The 23,206-nt window shown below is 38.1% G+C and overlaps 2 protein-coding genes across 15 annotated transcripts in view; one reads left to right on the top strand and one right to left on the bottom strand.

Moving 5' to 3' along the window:
- NCOR1 (nuclear receptor corepressor 1) overlaps positions 1–9,644 on the top strand; it is a 154,478-nt gene extending 144,834 nt beyond the window's left edge. For 12 of the 14 annotated variants that reach the window (XM_046675479.1, XM_046675478.1, XM_046675481.1 and 9 more), the window contains 4 exons: positions 4,066–4,119; positions 4,577–4,798; positions 7,419–7,595; positions 9,086–9,644. In XM_046675479.1, the coding sequence (XP_046531435.1) occupies positions 4,066–4,119; positions 4,577–4,798; positions 7,419–7,595; positions 9,086–9,273 (641 nt within the window). In that variant the 3' untranslated portion in view covers positions 9,274–9,644. The remainder of the gene's footprint in view (positions 1–4,065; positions 4,120–4,576; positions 4,799–7,418; positions 7,596–9,085) is intronic. The other 2 variants (XM_046675473.1, XM_046675470.1) reach the window with 1 other exon arrangement.
- TTC19 (tetratricopeptide repeat domain 19) overlaps positions 9,342–23,206 on the bottom strand; it is a 30,959-nt gene continuing 17,094 nt past the window's right edge. The window contains 3 exon segments of the mRNA XM_046675482.1: positions 9,342–13,717; positions 14,409–14,571; positions 16,140–16,294. Coding sequence (XP_046531438.1) covers positions 13,584–13,717; positions 14,409–14,571; positions 16,140–16,294 — 452 coding nt within the window. The 3' untranslated portion in view covers positions 9,342–13,583.

Here is a 23,206-nt window from a genome sequence, read left to right as displayed (position 1 = left end):
CATCTGTCTAACCACATCTGATCCTAAAGTTCCTTCTCATGTCTGCCAGAACGTGATTTCCTATTAGTGAGCAAGAACTTGCTACCTCCTGAAGCTGTCCACTTTCTCTTTGAACAAATGCTAAGTCTAGGAAACTTTCTTCTTATGTGGGGCTAGATTAGCTCTCCTAGTTTTTTACCCACTGGTCTTCATTTTATCCATTTGGGCCGTCTCCACATGACTTCTCTTCAGGGATTTGAAGACAGGTCATTTGAGTCTTATCTCTATAAACATCCCCAGTTTCATCAGTTTTTCATCATATGGCCTGGTGCCGAGTATTCTTACCATCTGTTGCTGTCCACTAAAAACATTTTATTTAGCTTAGCCTTTCAGTACGTCCTGAGTAGTGTGGTATGATCTATCCTAAATTTCTCATTATTAAGGGAGCCTAAGGGTATATTAGGGTTCTTTGGCAACCTAACACTCTTAAGTTATAGTGCACTTAGTATCAATATAAATATCAAGGTCTTTTTTGATGTGCGGCTGTTGGTCCATCCCTTTCCCTTGCTGTACTTTTGTATTACTGGTGCCGTGTATAGGATGAGGCAGTCTGTGCTTCCACCATTCCAACTACTTTTTCTATCCTGCCAGTGTCTTTCTGGATCTGTTTGGTCATCCAGCATTCACCTGCAAATCTGATAAACCCACCATCTAAAAATATAATAACATCAATAATAATGGTAGCAAACAGTTAAATATATAGCACTTACTATGCGTTAGGCACAACAGCCTTACATGCTACCTATTATAATTGTCTCCATTTTTTGGATGAGGAAACTGAGACTCAGGTTTTTAATAACTGGTGCAAGTTACATCATTAGTAAGTAATGGCCTGTGGTTCAAACTCAGGCATTCCAACTCCAGAGCCCATGCTTCTAATGATGTACTAACTATATTCTAACAGTTCTGTACCTATGGCATCATTACCCAGATTGCTGGTAAATATCCAGTAGGATAAAGCTCTGTGGCATCCAAACCTTTCTTCTGGGTTGATATGCATGTGCATTAATTGGAACCTTCTCACATTATTATTCAGCACACTCACTGAGACCATCACCCTGTCCTTACTTAGCCATCTTTTCCTCGAGTATATCCGGTGGTACAGAGACTTTGTTGGATGCCTTGCAGAAATCTAGGCAGACACAGTACTATATTTCTGTGATCTACAATCTACTAGTCTCTTGGCCCTTTCAAAAGAAAGGAAATTGTGGGTTAGGAACTATAAACAGCCAGGTGGATGTGTGTGGATCTGTCACACTTGGTGATTAATAAAGGTTAAACGTCAAAGAGAAAAAAGGATGAGCCCACTGTCAATTATTGTTTGTGGACTTATGCTAGCTCTTAATTACTAGATTCTCTTTAAGTGGTAACAGACCATCTAAAAGATATTTTAGAATGTTGACCAGAATTGCTGTCAGGCTTACAGATATCCTTTCTTCTTTTTTAAAATAGTATCGTTACATTTTTCTGTCTCCAGTCTTCAGTGGTTTCATCTGTTATTTACAGCTTCTCAAATGTCACCAACAAAAATGTAGTGCTCTCATGTTCAGATTCTTTCAGAACCTAGAAATGGATGTGTCAGAGCATGGAGACAGAGGTTTTAGAGCAGCCAGTTGTTTCACCTTTGTGTGGTTTACACTCATCCTCTCTAGTCTCTGCTTTGCCATTTTAGTGGGAAAAAAATTCTTGACAGGTAAATGCCACATATGAATTGAAGAAGCCTACTTTATAGTTTTCTTCTTTTTTCTAATGTTTTCCATTATCCTCAGGCAGCAGCTCTCTCATTCATTAAATCACAATCATTTATTGAGCAGGGTACTATGTTGGTTGCTTTTAGAGTGACAGATGGTCTCTACTCTCTGAAAATGTATAATGAAATACGTACCTAACTTTAATAGAAGATAAAATTTATTAACGTCTTAAGGCAGGTACTAACAAAATTGCTTTAGTCTGGGATTTGTTTTGATTGCAAGAACTCTTTGATTGTGGAAGGGGACAATTAAGGAATTAAGTAATAAGTGGGCTCATGGGACCTGAGGGCACATTCAGTGCTCACGGGGAAGTAGAACTGAGAAATCAAAGCCATCGGCCACCAGGACAGCTTCACTTCAACTCAACGTCTCTCAATTCAGTGTTCCCACCAAGGACATCAGTGACTTTATTCTTCAAAGACTTTAACACTTGAAAACTTTATTTGTTCTCTCTGCAGCTATTGACACTAGTTGAACCACTTTGCTCTTCCAGAAATATTTGCCTCTCTTGGCTTTCAGATACTACTTTCTCCTCTTTTTTTTTTCTTTACTTCTTTGGCCATTTCTTATCCTTAAGGCACAGTCTTGCTTTGCCTGGCCCTTGAATGTTGGTTTTCCCAGTTTTCTCCTCATGCGCTATAATCTCTGAGTCATTTCATCCACTCTGGGGGTTTAAACTGTGAAAATTCCCACTTATATCTGGAGTTCAACTTTTCTACTAACATCTGCTTTGGTATCTTTGCAGACCTCATTTCTTCTTGAATATCTTACTAGCCCCTTAAATGTCTAAAATTCAATTAACATTCTGCCCCTTCACACAGAAAAATCTGTTCCTCCTCCTTCCCTACCACGTTTACCTTTATGTGGCTCCGCTAATTATCTTCCTGGCAAATCTTCTCTCCCTCATTCTTCACCTCCTGGTGGTGCTGCCTCCTCCTGTGAAGTCTGCTTCCTAAACAGCTCTCAAATATCTATCTTCTTTTCCCCTCATTTCTGAGTAATTATCATGTTCTTTCAGTTTGCCCATCTGTTTTAAACCAGAGGTCCTTCAACTTCAATATCCATCCATCTCCAGGAATGCTTGTTAAATATATGAATCACAGGGCCCCAGGAATCTAGGAAATTGGTACTTTTACTAAGCTGCCCAGGTGAATCAGATTTGATGGCCTTAGAAAGTACCACACTGAACGATAAGCTTCATAGGTAGAGGAAGGAGTGCACTGTAAGGACAGTATCTTGGTATTATCCTTGGTTGAACTATATGAAATTGTGTGTGTGTCTGACCATTTTTGATCAAAGAGGTGATTTTATTATGATTCACCCAAATAATTGCTCAATAAATATTTGTAAAATTTTTGATAACTACAAGGCTGTATTTATCATTTTGTGTTATTTCAGGTTCAGTTTATTTATCATAAATGTTACCTGACCCATACGTAAGGAGACTGTCAACCGCAGTCACTGTTTTATAGTTTTTCCTGGAGATTTTTCTCCTTTTCCTCTTGCCAGTTTAAAGTTCCCCTGATCAAGAAAGTTGGCTTCTAGGCACATGTACTCCCCATCTTCACAGATGGCTCTCACCCCTAGGTAAAAGTCCATTCTTCTGCAGTCTCATCCCAAACCCCGCGTTCTCCACATTCTCTGGGACATCATTTGTCCACCCACTTACTTCCTATGTTCTTTCTCTTTCAAATTCTCAGCATCAAGTTGGAAGCTGTGATGAAAATACCATTTCTGTTCCCAAATTCCTTCTATTTCTGGCCCAGTCCTTTATAGGTAGTTGCCAGATTGTCTCAGCTATTGTCATTCAAACCATGCAAATTACAAATTGCACAATTAGCAGGAATGAAAAAATCAACAGACAGAATCTTTGTCTCATCTGGGAATGTAAGAAGTTTCCAGTCAACCATGTTAGGGAAAGACTTGGTCATTTTCATCCTACGCATTGAGGTGTCTTTCCCCTGGATCTCGTCTCCCTAGCAAGCCTGGATTCCTGTTCTGAGAGCAGTTTTTTCTCCAGCAATGCAAAGTTTCGTTCCCACCTTGGGCTTATATTACACCTGTTCTGATTTTCCTACCTCACCCAATTTTTTATGTCCTCATTTCCTTTTTTAAAAACATAATTATTTCTTTTACTTTATCTTCACTTAACAAGTGAAAAATAAGGTTCCCATCATGGAAAATGGCTAATTTTATTGTAGAATTATTTTTGAGGCTTTATCTCTTTGCTGTATATGATTATCACATCTCAATTAACTTGAATGTCTGTTTACAGCAGCTGCTCAGCCAGGAACTGAGATCTTTAATTTGCCAGCAGTCACTACCTCAGGTAAGATTCAAATATATTATTTGTCATTATGAAATTGGTATGGTAGCAGTCCAACCAATTGTATTAAGTATGGACTGCATACCAGGGGACTGCTCCAGTATGCAAAAATGAATAATAGTGCCTAATTTACTCAGAGAGGAGATAGTCAAGAGCAATAAAAAGTGAACTGAGGTTCAATAAATACTTGTTGAAAAGATGAAGAATGTAGAAACTGGGGAACTGAAACGAGAAGAAAATGGTTGAGTAACTTTAACACAAGTGGGGAACTGATTCATTTAGCAAAGAAAAATAAAGTTCCTAGAATTAGTATTTTGATTTAGATGGCCATGGGTTTTCAGGCAACTTGGCAGGTGCTGTGTGGACGCAATGGTCTGAAGGACTGTAGGCAGTCTGTTCCCTTCTGTTTCCTGATCTGCCTCTCAGAAATAAGCAGAAATGTTATGGTTGTCTCTTTTAGGCTCAGTTAGCTCTAGAGGTCATTCTTTTGCTGATCCTGCCAGTAATCTCGGTCTAGAAGACATTATCAGGAAGGCCCTCATGGGAAGCTTTGATGACAAAGTTGAGGATCACGGAGTTGTCCTGTCCCAAACAGTGGGAGTAGTGCCTGGTGGTGCCAACACTTCGGTTGTGACCAGTGGTGAGACACGGAGAGAGGAGGGGGACCCATCACCTCATTCAGGTAAAGTTTTCATTTTAGTGCTCTTCTGCTGCCTTTCCCAAGAAAAAGCCAATTTACTTCCCAAGTTCTAATGTGTCACTCACAGATTTCATTTATGTGCTCAGAGTCACCTCTGAGGGTTTCAGTTACTTTAAAAAAAAAAATTTTTTTTTTACTTGCTTAGATGTTTTAGTAACATGAACAGAAATTAAAAAGGATGAAAATTTTTACCCAGAATGTCAGCCTTCAGCATATCAGCAGCTAAGTCCTTAGCTGTATGCATACATTGTAACTGTAATACAAGTGCAATTCTGCTTTTGAATAAAAGTGACTTTCTGTTATAATAAAATTGATTATACTGAGCCTTCAGTATAAAAGAATTTTAAGCCATAGAAAGAGTAAGGAAAAAAAAACCTTCAGATCAAATCATCCAGAAAGCTAGTGTCGTTTGATAATCATCATTCCAGACATGACAGATATTAGAATGAGCTCATTTTATACATGCTGTTAAAGCCTTGCTGCACACAAAAAACCATGATTTAAGCTTTTAATGTTTAACTATAACCTTTTTTCTTAATCTTTTGCAAACTCTTATGCTTAAAAAATTACCTGAAAGTCAGCAATATTTCAGGTTTAGTTTAGGTTTATTTTCCTCCGCTATTGTCAAGTAAAAGGTCTCACTAAAGTTAAGAAAAAGATTAATTAGATGTTTTTATTTATTTTTACATATATATTAATTTTAGGACAATATGTATTCTCTTCCTGCTCTGAAAGATGAGCATTTGTTTTCAAATGAGCAGAGAGCTCTTAGCTTCTGGTTTTTATTGCTTTGAAGTGTGTTTGTGTGTATTTTAAGGTTATAATATTGGTGACTTTTACACAATTAGAATTATCCTGGTTGTATAATCTTTTTATTATGGCATTTCTTTTTGGTAAGGTTTTCACATTCCATTTTCTCACAAAGGGTGCTATATTTCAAGATCTTTCATGCTCAAGAATGTCTTTTTGTTGCCTTTATATTTGAATGACAGGCTATAATATTCTTAACACATACTTTTCTCAAAACACCCTGTAGACAACTATTACAACTTTTTCTGGCATTCACTGTTGTATAATAAGGCCAGATGTTGCCTCCGTTTTGACAGGTGACAATTTATCTGCCTTAAGAATCCTTTTTTCCTCAATTTCAGTAAATTAACCGTAAGTATGTGTTAGTATTCATCATTCTGTATCAGATTTTCCTGATCACACAGGGCATTTGCATCTGCAGGTTGATCTCTACACTTAGCAAAATGTCCTATTAAATGTTCCTCTTAGTTATTTTCTGTTTCTTTTGTTGGGTTCTCCATTTCAGAAACACAATTATCTTTTTGCTACAAAGTCTTTCTCCTCCATATGTTACCTTCTAATTATGTTAGTCATCTTGATCTTTGTTTCTTATACTGGATCTTAGATTTTTCCTTTGTCCTAATAATTCCCTTTTCGTTATGTCTATTCTGATCCTTGCTTAATGTTATTTCCTAAGCCTTTTCATCATTCTTTTTGGTTATCTCTTCCGTCAGCTACTTTTGTAGACTGGCTTCCTTTATTTTGAAGTTTTCTTTCAGTATATAAAGCACCTTTTCCACTTGTTTCTATTATATTCTCTTCCTTATCATCAAGGACTTGCACTTCTCTTTCCAGATAGTTCAAAGGGTAGAAGTTGCTTTATGCCCCTTTTTTTTGGTACCCTGAAGGATTTGGGGCAGGGTGATTTTGTTCTGCTAGGGCTGAGGAAAACGTTTGCTGGTGACCCGACTCTGATCTCTTTTGAGATGTTTTTAATGTTTTGTTCTAGAGCCCACTCAAGGGCATTCCTCGTTGGTGAGGTCACCAACTAAACCGAGCCTGGAAAAACAGAAAGGGCCACCAAAATTTGGCAAGCTTCTGCTGAGGCCCAGTAGAGCTATCAAGGGGCTTCTGCTCTACACTCTCTTCCTCTGACTTACTGTTTCCTTGGGGTGGTGTATTAACTTCTCTGTTTGCCTCTCTCTCAGTCAGTGGTGGAGGAGGTAGGTAGTGAGGACTTAAGATTTTTGTCAACCTGCTTTAATTTCCTTAGCAGTTTCTATGCTCCGAGGCCAGAAAAGAAATGATGTTCCAGAAATTTTAGTTCCTTGGCTACATGTTTTAAGTTTATGGAGTGAGAACACACCCTTTTTGTTTTAGTTGCTACAAGAAAATTCTGGCTTTTTTTTTTTTTTTTTTTTTCTTAAGATTTTATTTTTTCCTTTTTCTCCCCAAAGCCCCCCGGTACATAGTTGTGTATTCTTCGTTGTGGGTTCTTCTAGTTGTGGCATGGGGGACGCTGCCTCAGCGTGGTCTGATGAGCAGTGCCATGTCCGCGCCCAGGATTCGAACCAATGAAACACTGGGCCGCCTGCAGCGGAGCGCGCGAACTTAACCACTCGGCCACGGGGGCCAGCCCCTCTGGCTTGCTTTTAATTATATTTTTACTTCATTCGATACTAAGATCTGGATTCTTCATGCTACCATTCTGCTTTTTTCACTCGGCATCATATAATCATCATCATTTTGATATGTCTTTAAGTTGAGAACATAATTATTATATATCAGTATTAATAATTTATTTCACTTTTAGGAGTTTGCAAACCAAAGCTGATCAGCAAGTCAAACAGCAGGAAATCTAAATCTCCTATCCCTGGGCAAGGCTACTTAGGAACTGAACGGCCCTCTTCAGTCTCCTCTGTCCATTCAGAAGGGGATTACCACAGGCAGACGCCAGGCTGGGCCTGGGAAGATCGGCCCTCTTCAACAGGTGAGGAACCTACTGCTAGAAAATGAGTCTTAAAGCAATTTATGTCAATGCCTTGGTTAGTACTTCTTCTAAAATCAGAAACTTTGTTTTTTGAAAGCTATATTTCCATTACTGTATCATTGATAGATTCCACTTTCCAGAATAGAAATTGCGTGCATAAAATCTTAAAAATATTAAGAATGCAAGGTCTGATTACTGTGAACAAAAGAAAAGCTATGAAAAAATCTCTTACCCATTTCCCTCATTTCTCTATTATGCTGGTAGCCAACATCTGCTTTGTTTGCAAAGCAAGTTAAGTTCTTTCATGAACTACCTGATGTAAAGTGCCACTCCCAAGATAGCTTCCTGTTCAGCCTTTCATACAGATATTCTTAGAGAAGGTTCTTGGGGAAATAATAACAAATCTAAGTCAGAAATGGGAAGAATAGCCATTATCTCTCTGTAGGCTACACTGTGTATAAATTGATGAAAAATAATACTCTAAGATATTTATTAATGGTTTCTATTTTGTGCCTGTTTGTAAGCTTTTTTCCCCCCCAGTTAATAACCTTGATAATGGTAGTCTTGAAAAGGAACAGACTTTTTTTTTTTTTAATCAAACTGGGATATTTGCTGTGGATTTAAGGGTTTCAGAGAATTATAAACTGTCCTTTTCTTCCAGGTTAAATACACATATATGTCACTGAGAAAAATCTGAAATGTGCCCTCCCCCTTAAGATATATATAAATTTCATATGGATATTATATCAGCATAATTTAAGGCTTTTGCCTTAAAATTCTCACACCACGTGCAAAAATGGTTGTGTACTAATTTGAAAACTTCTAGCCTAGCCCAGTGATCGTTTGTGCTCACATCTCTTAGGGAAGGAATATTAAACCATTCATGAAATTAATTACTTGATGAAATATTTTCTGTTTCGAGAATTTAAGCTGTAGGAGGCTTTCTGGGGACAATGAAACAATCTAGAAACTGGCAGAAGGTAGCAGTGCTATCGTCAGGGTTATGTATTCCTCTTCGAAGTCTTGTACATTGTAAATCTGCCCCTCGCCCTGTGACATCCCTGGGCACCTGTCATCCTCCTCACGCTCTGAGAATCGTGCCCCTACATTTGTCTTTAAGGACCAGTCAGCTCTTGGTGTAATCAGACTCGGCTCGAGCTAAACAGCCAGTAGTTCTACTTGGATCCCCACGGAGACACCTAGTTCTAGACTTAACTAAAAACCCAGCCCAAAGCTTTCACTTCTGGGCTCAGCAGCCTTCATCTCATTGTGCTTACTGCTGTCAATCATCCTTCCTAGACTGACTGCTGTTATTTATCACTGGCTACAATCTAAGTGGTGGAACCGTGGCCCTTCCATGTTGTTTCACTTTGCTCTTAGTGTAACAAGACCATTTTACTAGAATAATCCTGTCCTCCTCCATCCTATGAAAGTTGGATGAAACAGCAACTATGCTGTTAAGAATGAAAACCTAATTTTTCTTTTGTCAGGCTCAACTCAGTTTCCTTATAACCCTCTGACTATGCGGATGCTCAGCAGTACGCCACCAACACCGATTGCATGTGCCCCCTCTTCTGTGAACCAAGCAGCTCCTCACCAACAGAACAGGATCTGGGAACGAGAGCCTGCCCCGCTGCTCTCAGCACAGTACGAGACGCTGTCGGATAGTGATGACTGAACTGCTCAGAGAAGGGATCTTGGCGGGGCCAGGGTGTGGGGGGGGATCTCTAGTTTTTGGTGATTTTATTTTTAATTGCAGGTCAAAAACCTGCCCTCCTATGACTTGTGCCCAGAGACTTTTCAGGAGAGCCTGGACCATGGATGATGAAGAAATGATGGAAATTTATTTGGAGAGTCAAATGGGGGGGAACTGCCTTTGATACAGGCAGTTCAGCAAATTATAATAATAGTGGAGGTTGAAATGTAGAGTTTTTAAAAAGTGGACAATTCCTGTTCTTACATCTGTTTGTAAAAAAAAAAAAAACAAAAAACATAATGTCTTTAAATCACTCTTCTGTAAATAGATTATCTTTTTGCAGTGTTTCCCCATGCTGTAGTATCTGGTGTACTTATATTCAAATCAGCGCATCAACTTTGGGGGTAATTTTTAAAAATCTTTTCATCTATCTTTTTAACCCTTGCCTTCTAAACAACCTCATACAGCCCAGTTACAAAACGTTGGCTGTCACGGGCATTGTACTTTTATCCAATTTTGTCTCTTCTAAATTCAGATTCCCAGTGATGTTTAAAATCTTGTGGAAATGTTTAGATTTTTTAACACAGACCCTGTCATAAAATCTGTACATTAACATATTACGGTCAAAAGGTAGGAGACACAAAATTCTGCCATTTTGTAAATTTCCAATGCAGGCTTTAATTTTTTTTTTTTTTTTAATTAGTAGCACTGAAAAAATATTACTGCATGGGTATGTTATAGTTCAGGTTTTAAAGTTTTAAAGGCTTATTTGAGCATACCTCACTGTTATGCACACTGGTAATTTGACCATGCCCCGAAGTATTCTTTTTCCTCCTGCATTTGATGCAGCCCAACAAAGCTTTTGTTTTGAAATAAATTTGACTACCCTGTCCATAGCTACAGTAGATTATTTGTGATGAAGGCTCTTGGTGTCTCAGATCTCAAAGGAAAAACTTACACTTTTCTTCAGTTTGATACATATTATTGATTGAGTTAGAAGATGATGATCCGTGTAGAATCTAGTCCTTCAGATTTGCTTTGTGCTGCATATCCTGAACTCTCATGGTGACCACATGGTCCTTTCCCCTTCCCTGCGTGCTAGTGATTTACTCACTTTGATTCCTTGTGGGCAAGAGTTTACTGCTGAATGTTTTCATTTCACTGAATCTCAAGGAGCAAATAATTTAAAAGACGGAATTTTAAACTAATTATGGTACTAGAGGGTCAGTTTAAACTTTCATTAATAATTGCTTGTTGAATTTTTAGATTTTTTTAATACAACTTAAGCATAGATAGCATTGAAGCATCCTTCGTATAGGTACTAAGCATACAGATAACGGTTTCGGGAGAATGCCACTGATGATTAGAAACAGGAGAAATAGAGATCTCTCAGGATGATAAAAATTACTGCTTTGCAGACTTTAAGTAGACCTAAACTTTTTAACAAAAGTACTCAAGCCTCTAAAGAAAGCAGGTCTCTGATAACCACTGACTGAGTGCCTCTTTTGTAATGAGTATTTCATATGCGTGATTGAGACCCTCACATCATCCTGTGGCAGTGGTATCTAATCTTTATTTTATAGATGAGGACACAAGTTCAGTAGTTTGCCCATCAAGTTAAATAAGCGACAAAGATAGGCCATAAATCCACGTTTGTCTGAAGTTAAAGCCTTCACTCATATTACTGTCCCACTCTTGTAGACTTGAGGTCCTCAAAATAAACTTTAGATCAGGTTTAGCAATCTGATTTCTACTACTTGGAAAGTTGGTATCACTTTATTATAAATTTATGTACATATACATAAAATTTTAATGTGAATGAAAACTAAATGTTCTACTTAACATCTTTCTGCTGAAATTTTTTTTAGGTACTGGTAATATTTTAGACTTCGTTGATAATTTATGTTGCCAACTGACCCAAAAGAGATTGATGGTATTTTTCTATGACCCCGAGGCTCTTGAACTATTTCAAGTCAGAAGAGTTCCTGAGAACACTCAGATCAGAGCCTAACTTGTCGTTTCTGTAGTTCCAATTGAGGACCCCAAAGTGAGCAGCTATTAACCACTCACCCTATCCTCATCACCATGCATGTTTGTTTTACTACATTTACCATCACCTGGAGAAGAGATTTCAGAATGGGAGATAAAATCCAATATCATTTCTTAGTTAAGAACAACGACAGGACAGAATTTTTGTATGGCTTACCTATGGAGCAAACCGTCTTGGGAGGGGGTGGAGGGCCACCTTAGCATGACTGACGGCAAGCACAGCGCTTTGAGAGACTGATGATTTGCAGAAGTGAACTGTAAACAAAGGCGTAGCACTCTGCAGGCTGCGATCTCAGCATTCTGAAGCTACACATCCTTACGCATGATTTTTTAGCACCCCGAACTAAATTAAGGTCTTCCTAATACTATTCATAGAAGTATGATTAGAAGTTTCATAATGCTTTTACTTTGGTATGCTGAGTGATTTTATTTTTAAAATATTTATGCCCTGAAAACCCCAGTGAACAGTTCAAAAGTTTAAAGTACACTATTTTTAACAATTCACTTTTGAATTCAGACCAGTCAGTAAAAGAGTCAGTCTTCCTCCTGCTTTGCTTTGCTACCTTTTTACAACAGTGCAATGAACTTTAATGAAAAACATGAAGAGAGACTGCCTCTCACACCCACATGCAGAGACGGTTTCTCTGAAAACTACAATTTTTCCAGCACCAGGACCATGAGCTGAATCATTGTAGAGGGTCAAAAATTCTTAAATAAAACCTGGAATGAAAATCTAACTTTTAGTAAGCCCTGCAATTGTGAAAAGGTAAAAATGTTCTTAATGCAGAAGGTGAGTAGTTGATGCTAATTTTTTTTTCATTACCAATAAATTAAGACTGGGTTACACTGAAATTCAATCTGATTTATATTATAGTTCATCTTTCTGAGTTAGACTTGATTAAAAGAATTAGCTGGGTGGTAAATAATTGATGAGCTTAGACAAAGTGGGAAGAAATTTACCCTGCAAAATATAAAATTCTGCTTTTAGTCTAATCTCTGAGGATTTGGACCTGACGGTTTCTAGTATTTTTAACTCTTTAGCAAATTATCTTTTATAAGACACTCAAAGATTACGGAATACATACAATATTGTTGTAGAGTCTCTAGTTTATTATGAAAGGATTCTTCCAGTAAGTACACAGGAACCAAAAGTATCAGTTTATCATTCCTGCTCATATCCCCACCCCCACAGGCATGCCAACAATAACAGTGTTCCTTCGTGGTACCTAGAAAAATTGCCTTCCCCCTAGGCAAACAGCTCTCTGCAAGACTCCTAAGGTGAAAACATCCATGTGTATCTTGTATTTCTATACTTTATATACTGTGAAGCAGTGTGATAAAGCTCTTTCAACACAGCAGCCTACTCATTTAAGGTCACCTGACCAAATATGTTCTCCCACGGCTGAGAGAGAATCTCATTTGTTCCCTACTCTACAAATGAGGATACACACTCAAAAAGCCAGGACTAGGATCCAGGTTAGTGATGATTCTACTGTACCAGCAGTGCATATTAGAATGTCCTGGGTTGCAAAGGAATCAGAGTGCTCAGACAGCACTGACAAGGGGATATATTATTCCTTTCCTCCCCTTTTTTTCACAGTTGTATAGAATCAGATAATATAAAACATACAGTTCACTTTTATTTATAATCAAATGGGTGCTATACTTTTCAAGTGCCTAATTCCCACTTTAAAACTTTATGCTGGATGCTGGTGGCAAACCAAGATAATTACTTTTCCTCCTTTATGCATTCAGTCCCACACTGGGCTTCATGAAATAGATTATAAGAAAAATAACTCACCATAATCCCCCTTTGCCATGAGACAGGTAGCTCTGGTCTGCCAGATATTGATAAAATAAGAGAAGAGAGGGCAGCAAATCAATGGACCAAAATCTTATGGGAGAGATGCCTGGCTGAATTATCACCGCCCACCCAGAGGAAAACTGGCCCATCCTAATCTGTAGTTACATTTAGACCAGCACGGCCAGCACAAATGTTACAACTGAAACCATCACTTGACATCCATCTTTAGAAGTCATGTATCAGTTGGGAATGAAAGCTTTAAAAACACAAAAACAAAAGTGGCAGTGTTTATATACAACTTGTCCTTCACAAGGCTAAGTTGAGGAAACTTGAATATCAAGGACAAAGTATTTAGGCCATTGATTTGGGTGCTACTGAGACTGGAATAGCTGTTACTGCAAATTCTCTACAACAAAAAGGGATGTAGAGCTTGATAAAATTAAGCCAAATGTCTACTTTTTCTTGACAGCTCAGCCAACTCTTCCCTGATGTGCTGTACAGAAACCTCATCTCTTTTCAGCTCTGCTCGCTTCAGGGCTTCCTGGTAGATCTCTTTTGCTTGTGCATATCGTTCTAAAACAACCCGGAGAGAAGGGAGAATAAGACGAAAATGTATGTTTTCAAAGTGATTCTGAAAGAGATTCTAAAGAGAAAGCACTAGTATTGGTACAGGTCTATTGTGTGCTTATTAAGGGACAGGCTGGTGCTGCCTCATTTCCTCCCCATTTGACAGGCTGGCTGAGAGAGGCTGTAAGCTGACCCAGGTGTAGAGCTCTGACCCAGTGAGTGCTGTGAAAGGGACTAACTGTGCCTTTTCCACTATAGCCCCACAGCCCTTACTCTATCAGCCAAGGACTTCACTGATGGTGGTATGTTTAAGAAAGACCTGTCATTCCAGGTTTCTGAAAATTGTAGGTGAGGCCCTAAACGGCATGGCATAGTATGTCTATCAAACTGATAATTCCCTGTCTTACCAGCTTCACGACTACACTGTGAGGAACAAATTAAGTGGTACGTGTGAAAACATTTAGAAATGAGTAAAGCACTACAGAAATAAGGTACTATCATTGCAAAGTTTTCTCTACCTTGATGTGGTTCAACAGACTAACGCAGGACTATAGAAGTTATATGAATTGGGCACAATGGTACTTCAACCAAACGTGCATTTGTTTTTGTATTATTCAGCCAGCCTTTGAATTCTGGAGCTTCCCCACTGCCCCTTGCCCCCGCTAAAGCAAGTCAGTCGAGCTTCATGGCTCCCTACCTCTGTGCATCAGAACTGCAGCCAGATTACTGAGCAGCATGTGTAGCTCAGGATGCTCTATCTGTCTCGCCAGATCTGAGGCCCTCTGAACATAAACACAGGCCTCATCAAAGCGGCCCTGTGCATCCAGGGTGGTAGCCAGGTCACTCATCAGCACAATGGTCTATACAAAAGAAAAAACAGACAGTTTTTTCTTTAAAAACACCTACAAGGATTTAACGTTAATTTGCAGTTTGACAAACTGAATAAATATACTTCAGATTTCATCTTTCCTAGCATTCCACAAAAAGTAAGGGATATCAGCCTTTAACAAATTATGTGCATTTATCATTCACATTGTACAGTGGACAGCATTAGTTTGACCCTCTGGAAACTGATACAAATTACAAAGTAGGGAACAGGATGAATATTACTTATTAATCTAATTATCAAATTAGAAGCACCAAATGAAAAATAGCCAAAAGCAGCTACAATATCCCATTTAAGGTTCAGCAATCTTGAGAAGCCAGGCTCCAGAGCCTGATTGTATTATAATGTCATTCCTGTTGGTGACCCTGAGACTCATCAAGAAGAAATATATCATTGATTTTAGCAAGATTCACATTAATAGTTTTTAAAATTTTGGTACGAAGAGAGGCAGGCCTTACCTCCTCCTCCACTGAAGCCATGCTTTAAGCCCCAGTTCTAGTACTTGGGGATTTCAATTCCACATTTGTCTTCCTATTCCTCAATTGTATTTCAGTAAGGGGACTCAATAATAAGTCCTAAATCCCTTTCTTGAAGATAATTCATAGCCCAATAACTTGTTCTGCCCATCTACCCCAGCCCTGGGACATGTTTAGTTACAACAATTTTTCTGGACATTTTATTTATTTACTTATTTTGGTGAGGAAGTTTAGCCCTGAGCTAATATCTGTTGCCAATCTTCTTATTTTTGCTTGAGAAAGGTTATCCCTGAGCTAACATCTGTGCCAATCTTCCTCTATTTTGTATATGGATGCCACCACAGCATGGCTGGATAAGTGGTGTGTAGTTCCAAGCCGAGGATCTGAACCTGCAAACCCCAGGCCCCTGAAGTGGAGCATGCAAACTTAACCACTACATCACCAGGCTGGCCCCCAGTTACAATTTTTGTGTCTTATGTTTGGGTACCAAGCACTCACAGTAATCCACTTCTTACCTCTAACAACTTAAATTCATAGACACAAAGAGATGATTTCAATTCAATTCAATGTGTTTACTGTTCTAATAGAAAGGTTTGCATAGTGTGCTTAAATTCTGTGTTAGTGGTTTTTAATTTTTTTAATGCAGTCCCTCCTCCTTTTCCCAACCTTCCCCTGGCATTTTACCTGTGGGGCAAGGGAGGCAAGGATCTTCATGTATTAACCTGATCCTCATAAGACTCAGTATTCTGAAATACTGCGTTGTGTACTCAAGGCCTGGAAGCATGAGTGCCTGGTTAGACATGCCTTTTAGGAAGGTTGCTCTGCTGTGTAAACCAATACTCGTGCAAAACATTCTGAGCAGACCCAGGAAATGATCAGCAGTCTCAAATCCATTTTGAAACAAGTAGTTGTGGGAGGGGGAGTGGTGGTAAGAAAATGAATAGACTAGGGCATGAGGTGATACTCCTAGGACCATCTGCTAATTATCTGTTCCCAATGAGGACGGCATTTCACACGCATAAGAAATCTTTGTTTTACAGTCCTTCTCTCTGTTTTCCTCCCTTACCTGTGGGTGTCTTTCTCCTAATATTTCTTCAGAAATCTGCAAAGCTTTTTCATACATCCTTTGTGCCTGTGACGGCTGCTTGGAGAACAGAAGGTAGTGAGCATAGGCGTCTAAGCACATGCCAAGGAGGAGGCGAGTATTGGCTTTCTCGTCCACTAAGAAGGAAATAAGAGGATTGCTGGGAATAACAACAAGTACAATATCGAAAATGAGGCAGAGAACTGGCCAACCTACCCTCATCATTTTTCTTGTTACCAAGATGCACAAATACTTTAATAGTACAGGTCCCACTGAATGGTTCGTGTTACTTAAGAAGTGCTCCTAACCTTACACTTTGTTACACAAAGGTGACAATTTAGGTGGATTAACATCTAATTGGTTCCTGGACCCAATTCCAATGTGTGTATGGAGGCTTCCCCACACCAGCAAGCAATGCTTAGACACGAGCTGGGTCCAAGAATTCGACTAAATTCTGACACTATCTACCTGTCAGATTCCGCAGGTTAAGGGTTCAGTCCTACAAGACTGCAACCACCTCCTGCCATACATCAGTCTCAAGCTCAGGTTGTTACCCATGCTTCTGACTGGCTACAGATTGGAGGTTCCCACGACCCTCCTCCTGGGACTTAAGATGCCAGTCACAAGTCAAGGTTACTTCAGACTGGGTATAAATCAGAGGTTCCCAAGATCCCCTCCTTGCGTTCGATTAATTTGCTACAGCGGCTCACAGAACTCAGAGAAACAAGTTACTTATTGTATTACCAGTTTATTATAAAAGGATATAACTCAGGAACAGCCAAACGGAAGAGATGCAGAGGGCAAGGTATGTGGGAAGGGGCACGGAGCTTGCATGTGCTCTCTGAGGGCACCACTGTCCCTCCATGTGTTCACCAACCCAGAAGCTTTCTGAACCCTGTCCTTTTGGGGTTTTATGGGGGCTTCATTACATAGGAGTGATTGATTAAATCATTGCCTTTGGTAGTTGATTCAACCTCCAGCCCCTCTCTCCTCCCCAGAGGTCAGGGGGTGTGGCTGAAAGTTCCAACTTTCTGATCACATGGTTGCCTCCACTGGCAACCAGCCCCCATCCTTAGCTGCTTTCCAAAAGTCATGTCATTAACATAACAAAAGACACCTTTGTCACTCTCAACACTTAGGAAATTCTAAGGGTTTGCGGAACTGTAAGCTAGGAACTGGAGGAAGACCAAATATATATGAGAAATGTATATCTGGATATTTCTTATAAACCATAATACTGTACCATCCAATTTGAAACTAATAATATTTAGCAGAAACAGCTGAAGATAAACTCAAAGAAGGACAAGTTAACAACAACAAAGAAAGTCTAGGACCAATGAAAAAGTTTTAAGGTGCAAAAAAAAACCAATGCTATAAGAAACCAGAGAACACTGAGAATCATTTAAAGAACAGTTAATCCACTTTCTGAATAATCATAATAAAGGTTCAGTGATATAGCACCTCTTGCACACGTGAAAAAATTGACTACACAATGTCTCAAAAAGGATAAAATTAAAACACCTAATGCCACATAAAAAGGATTAAGAGAACACAGATCTACAGAACAGTAACTGATAGCAACTTGCAAAAGTAAAGTCTTGGAGAGACGACACAAATATGATGATGAATGAGCTAGATTACAAGGAAAGTCTGCAGACAGCTCAGCTGACAGTCAATGTTTACATAAACGACTTAAAACAGAGGTTACTTCAGATAATCTTATGTAGTAACAAAACTATCAGACACCCAACTCAAGACGTTCAGTTGGATTTATTTACCAGCAAAGCTACCATTCCTATCAAACAGTTCTCCTTCCACATCTTCAAAGTTTCAGAAAACTTATAAATGGCACACAGAATTTAAAGAAGACTATGCTACCAAATAACAGCAGGACCGATTACTGAAGAGAGGGTTTAAATGAAACAGTGTGGCTGTGGTGGATGAAAATGACTGTCGGAATAATATCAGAGGGTAAGACAAAACAATGAAACTTTGCTTCAAAAAGAAATCCAAAGTTATTTACTTTGGCTTAGTTATATATAGAAGGTAAACGATAATCATCTTCCTAAAATCGAATTAGGAGTAGTTTTAAACAGATCACCTTACAAATTTATTTTCAAAAAATATAAATGAAAATTATATTTATGAATATAACCAATATAAAAAGCAGAACATAAGATGGCACCAACTAAATACCACATGCAAATATACCATATTTCTCTATTAAAAGGAAATACTAAAACAAAAAAATAAATCTAGGAGCACTCTTTTTAAAAAGCTAAGCAAAAACATAAAATCAAGCAGCAGTGGGGCCTGCCCGGTGGCACAGTGGTTTAGTTCACATGCTCCACTTTGGTGGCTCAGGGTTTATGGGTCCAGATCCCAGGCATGGACCTAAACACCACTCATCAAGCCACACTGTGGTGGCGTCCCACATACAAAATAGACAAAGATTGGCACAGATGTTGGTTCAGGGCCAGTCTTCCTCACACACACACAAAAAAACAAGCAGCAGTTTAATATTAACGGTATTGTGAGATAATATAATGGAGAAAGGTTTAGTTAAAATGAGAAGAATGAGACAAATCTCTGTGCTATCTTCCAGTACAAACAAAAAGCCCAAGAAGATAAGCAATTTGTAACTGTGAGAAGATTTAGAATACCATACAGATGCTAAAATTCATGTTCTTTGAGAACATTTAAAGACAAAGAAAAGAGCTTACCATACACCAAAAATACCACAAAACGTAATGTATAGTTATTCCAATTTTGGAAACTCTATACTTCACAAATGACTGCTGAATCCTATTTCTTGGATTTGTATTAATTCTCTTTAAATATTTTTATATTTTTAAATATGCTCTTTTTACATTTTTCATTTAGAAAACATGTTCAGTACTATAACTCAAATAGACAAGAATAAAGTAACAAGTAATTCTAGTGGAAAATTACCCCTCGTGTCAGTAATGGAAATTGACTAAAATAGAAGAAAAGACAATAAAGCTTTATAGAAAGAATAACTAAGGAGGTAAAATTTCAGCTGTAATATTTTTTCATTGTTAAGAAGAAAACATGTTTTAAATTCATAGCACATTCTGGCTATAATAACATGAAAAACAGAAATACTTTTAAAAAAATATACTTCTCTAAAAATAGGACCAAAGGAAAAATAAAAAGACTCCATAATAAAACTGTCATGCTGTCAAGTTAAGAGAAAACTTCATAGCTTTAATAAAGTACCAAAAAAGAGTTCCTTTTCTAGGTAATAACATTTAAAACATGGTTTCTTGAAACAGTAATATAAAAACTGCTAGAAATTAGACAAGAACAAACCAGACAGCCTAATAACAGCTGAGAAATAAATTGGGATTGTTTATACAGAGCTCCCCCACAAAGGATTATTTGAATGGGCGGGGGAGGAGCATATTTCTTCAAACTTTAATTATAAATAGTTCTGTTTCACAAATTACGCCTAATCAGAGCAAAAGATGAGCTACCTAAAATCAGCCCATGAAATGAATGAGCTTCATTACAGAAATTTTTACTTAAAATATTAGCAAATGGAATTCTCCAATGCACTAAGAAGATGCCCAAGCAGCATTTATTCTAAGAATACAGGAACGGCTCAGTGTACTTAACGTATCAGTCTATCAAATTAGGCTTGCATAAATGCAGACTAAAAGGAATTTGATAAGGTACTATAAAAACAGGAATAGGGATGCTCCATTAATAAGAAAAAGAGCATCTCTAAATTAGGAAAACTTGAGCACAGGCATCCAGCTCCCCTACCACCACCAACAGAAATCTAGGAAAGTCCACGGTATAAGAAGAAGGAGGGAAGTAGAATCTGAACTAAGGCTTTTGTTTCTAGTAACATGACTGATAATCTGAAAATCCTTTTGCTTCGAATGTTAGAAAAATTATAACAAATATCCTTTCACATGCATAGCTGAGCTCCCAAGAGAGGGAAATCCCAAGGGCCAGAAATTAAGAGTAAGCTAAAACCCAAAGTGGAAAGCCTATGAGTTGATAAAGCAAAAGCCCAGTTTTTTGTTGGTTTTGTGGGGGGCCTGAGTGTCTCTGTAATCCAGAATTGAGTTCTTCAACTTGTCCAAAACAAAGAACTACATCTGAAGCCCCTTGCATAAAACCAAGATGGTCATCATAGGCTACATGTGCTCCGGCCCCAACCCCCTCTCCCCACCACAGAGACCCCCAGGACGTTTGAATGGCTAAGCCTGGGATCTAGATGGGAAAAATGACTACCATGGAAATTTGTAACCATAGGCCTGTGCCACACGCAGTTTGATGTGTAAATTTATACCATCCATTTAGGTGTGGACCTGAGTGCCTGGAAGAAACAAACAAAACCATTCTGGTGTCTCATTTTACAGCTATAAAGCCCTGCTGAAGATGAATTTATAATCCAAAATTAGTAAGCATGAAAATTCATCATAAATGAGAATCAGCAGACAACAAAAAAGGAGGCCTCACCGTCAAGAATTTTAGATAATTGCATAATCACAAAGTACACTAAGTTTAAGATACTTACTTACATATCAAGGATGCTCCACCTCAAAGCTCTGCACTTGTTCCTCCTGTGCCTGTGATTTCCTTCCCCTAGAAGACTGCCACTTGGCTTATTCCCCCCATTCTTCAGGTTTCTTATTAATTAGGCCTTTCCTGACCCCTCTATAAAACGGCATACTGCCCCAATATAGTCCCTATATACATATTCCCTCATATATGTATTTACATAGCACTTAATCATCTTTGGATATATTATCGATTTACTAGATAGTGTTTATTATGTTTTCCTCCACTAGAAATTTAGCTCCATGAGGCGGTGACTGTTTTATTTATAGCTGTATCTCAGTGCCTAGTAATGTGTCTGGCACGTAACAGGCATTTACTAAGTATATCTTGACAGACTGGTTGAATGAATGAACAAACAGAATTAAAAACATAAAAGTACTGAACTGAACATGGAAAAGATATAAGGAAACTAAAAATTAATTTTGAGTCTAGAATTAAACAACACTGGCACTCCATGAACCTATAAAATTCAATATACAGATGTCACTACAGTCAGTGAGAAAAAGATAGACTAATAAACAATCCTGAGCTAAAGCCTGTCCATGAAGGGGGAAAAACTTACATCTCTACCTCACACCATATTGAAAAACAAATTGTAGGTGAATTAAGGACTAAATGTAAAAAAGCCAAATATTTAGAAGAGACTATCTTTCTAACCTTAGAAGGATTTTATTAAACAAGACACAAAAAGCACAAACTATATGGGAAAATACCAAAAGAGTCTATTACATTTAAATTTTAATCTCTGCATGTCAAATGCCCTAAAGTGAAGAGACAGGGCTACAAAGAGATATGTAATCTACAAAATATAAGATGCTCAAATACATAAAGAATTCTTACAAATCATTAAGAAAAAGAAAACGCTTAGAAAAATTAAGCAAATGATATAAACAAAATTTTCAGAGCAGGAAATCTGAATGGCCAATGAATACACGAAAAGATGTTGTATATCTCACTAAAAATCATAAAAATACATTGAAGCCACAAAGAAATTCCATTTCATACCCACCAGATCATCAAAAAATTTTAAGTCCAACAATAACAATAACAAACATATACTTTTCACTTTGTTAGTGAAAATCTACAGTGGTAAAGCCACACTGATGAGCACTTTGGTAATATCTAGTATATGCACCCCAGCAATTCCACTCCTAGGTACATACCCCAGGGAATGTGTTACATGTGTGCACAGAGACAGATCCAAGAATGTTCAAAGAGGTATTATTTTCCAAAGCAAAACATGTAGAACCTCCATATCCATCAAAAGGAGAATTGTAGTATATTCATACAATGAAATACTATACCACAGTCCCCAGTTGCAGTGAATGAACCCATCAGGGCCACCTCTAGCCTGGATCACTCCTTGTGAGGATGGAAAAAAGGCTCCACCTCACTCCTCATTCCCCTACCCCAGTGGATTAAGAAGTAGTCACCCCTTCTGGACAGATCTAACATAGGAGACATGCGGTTTGGCAAGCAAACAGGGCCTCTGTTCTAGGAAAACTGATGCTTTAAGTATCAACATGGAATCTTAACAATATAATGTTGAGTGAAAAAACAAATTGCAGAAATAATTGTATAATATGATACCATTCATACAAAGTTTAAAAACATATTAACCTCATTTTATATATTTTTTTATTTTTTTTAAAGATTGGCACCTGAGCTAACATCTGTTGTCAATCCTCCTTTTTTTCCTCCTTCTTCTTCTTCTTTCCCCCCAAGCCCCCAAGTACACAGTTGTATGTTCTAGTTGTGAGTGCCTCTGGTTGTGCTATATTGTTTATTGATATATATAAGTGCAATAAACAGGCATAAGAATGATAAAGACCAAAACCAAATTCAGGATAGTAGTTACACCAAGCAGGAGTACATGGGGGTTTAAACTTACGAAAAAGAATCCTGAAGCACATACGGCAAAATACTTAGATTTGATAAGCTAAGGGGAAGATATTTGTTAAAGTCTCTACAGTTTATTTTTGCTTGAAATCTTTTTAAAAAACTACATCAGAAGAAAAGCACAGAACTGACTTTTCCAAATGATAATTCAGTATTGTGGAATACACACTGGAGAAATTTCCAAAATATAAGCAAGAAAACCAAGGGAGAAGAGGATAAATCTAAGGATGGAGGGAAGAGAGGGCAACATACAGGTAAATGACATTTCTGAATAAAACACCACAGCAAGAAGAACTGTAGCAATAATCAAAGATGTAATATAGAATCTCGAGAACTGGATCTTAAACATGAAGGTTCACAGAATAGGTAAAAGTCATAGAGAGACTAATCCCCTAAGTTTACGCTAATAATAACTTCTGAGTCCTACAAAGGAACCAGGCAGGGGGAAACAGGCTATCTGCAAAAGAAGCCATATAAATTGGCTTCAGAATTCTCTGCAAGAAATCCCACCAGATCACAGAGAAAAAACAAGTGGGGAGAGGGAAAGGTAGAAG

The sequence above is a fragment of the Equus quagga genome, chromosome 11 (genome assembly GCF_021613505.1).
Source record: "Equus quagga isolate Etosha38 chromosome 11, UCLA_HA_Equagga_1.0, whole genome shotgun sequence".
In the NCBI taxonomy this organism is placed as follows: domain Eukaryota; kingdom Metazoa; phylum Chordata; class Mammalia; order Perissodactyla; family Equidae; genus Equus; species Equus quagga.
This window is presented reverse-complemented; position numbering and strand designations above follow the sequence as displayed.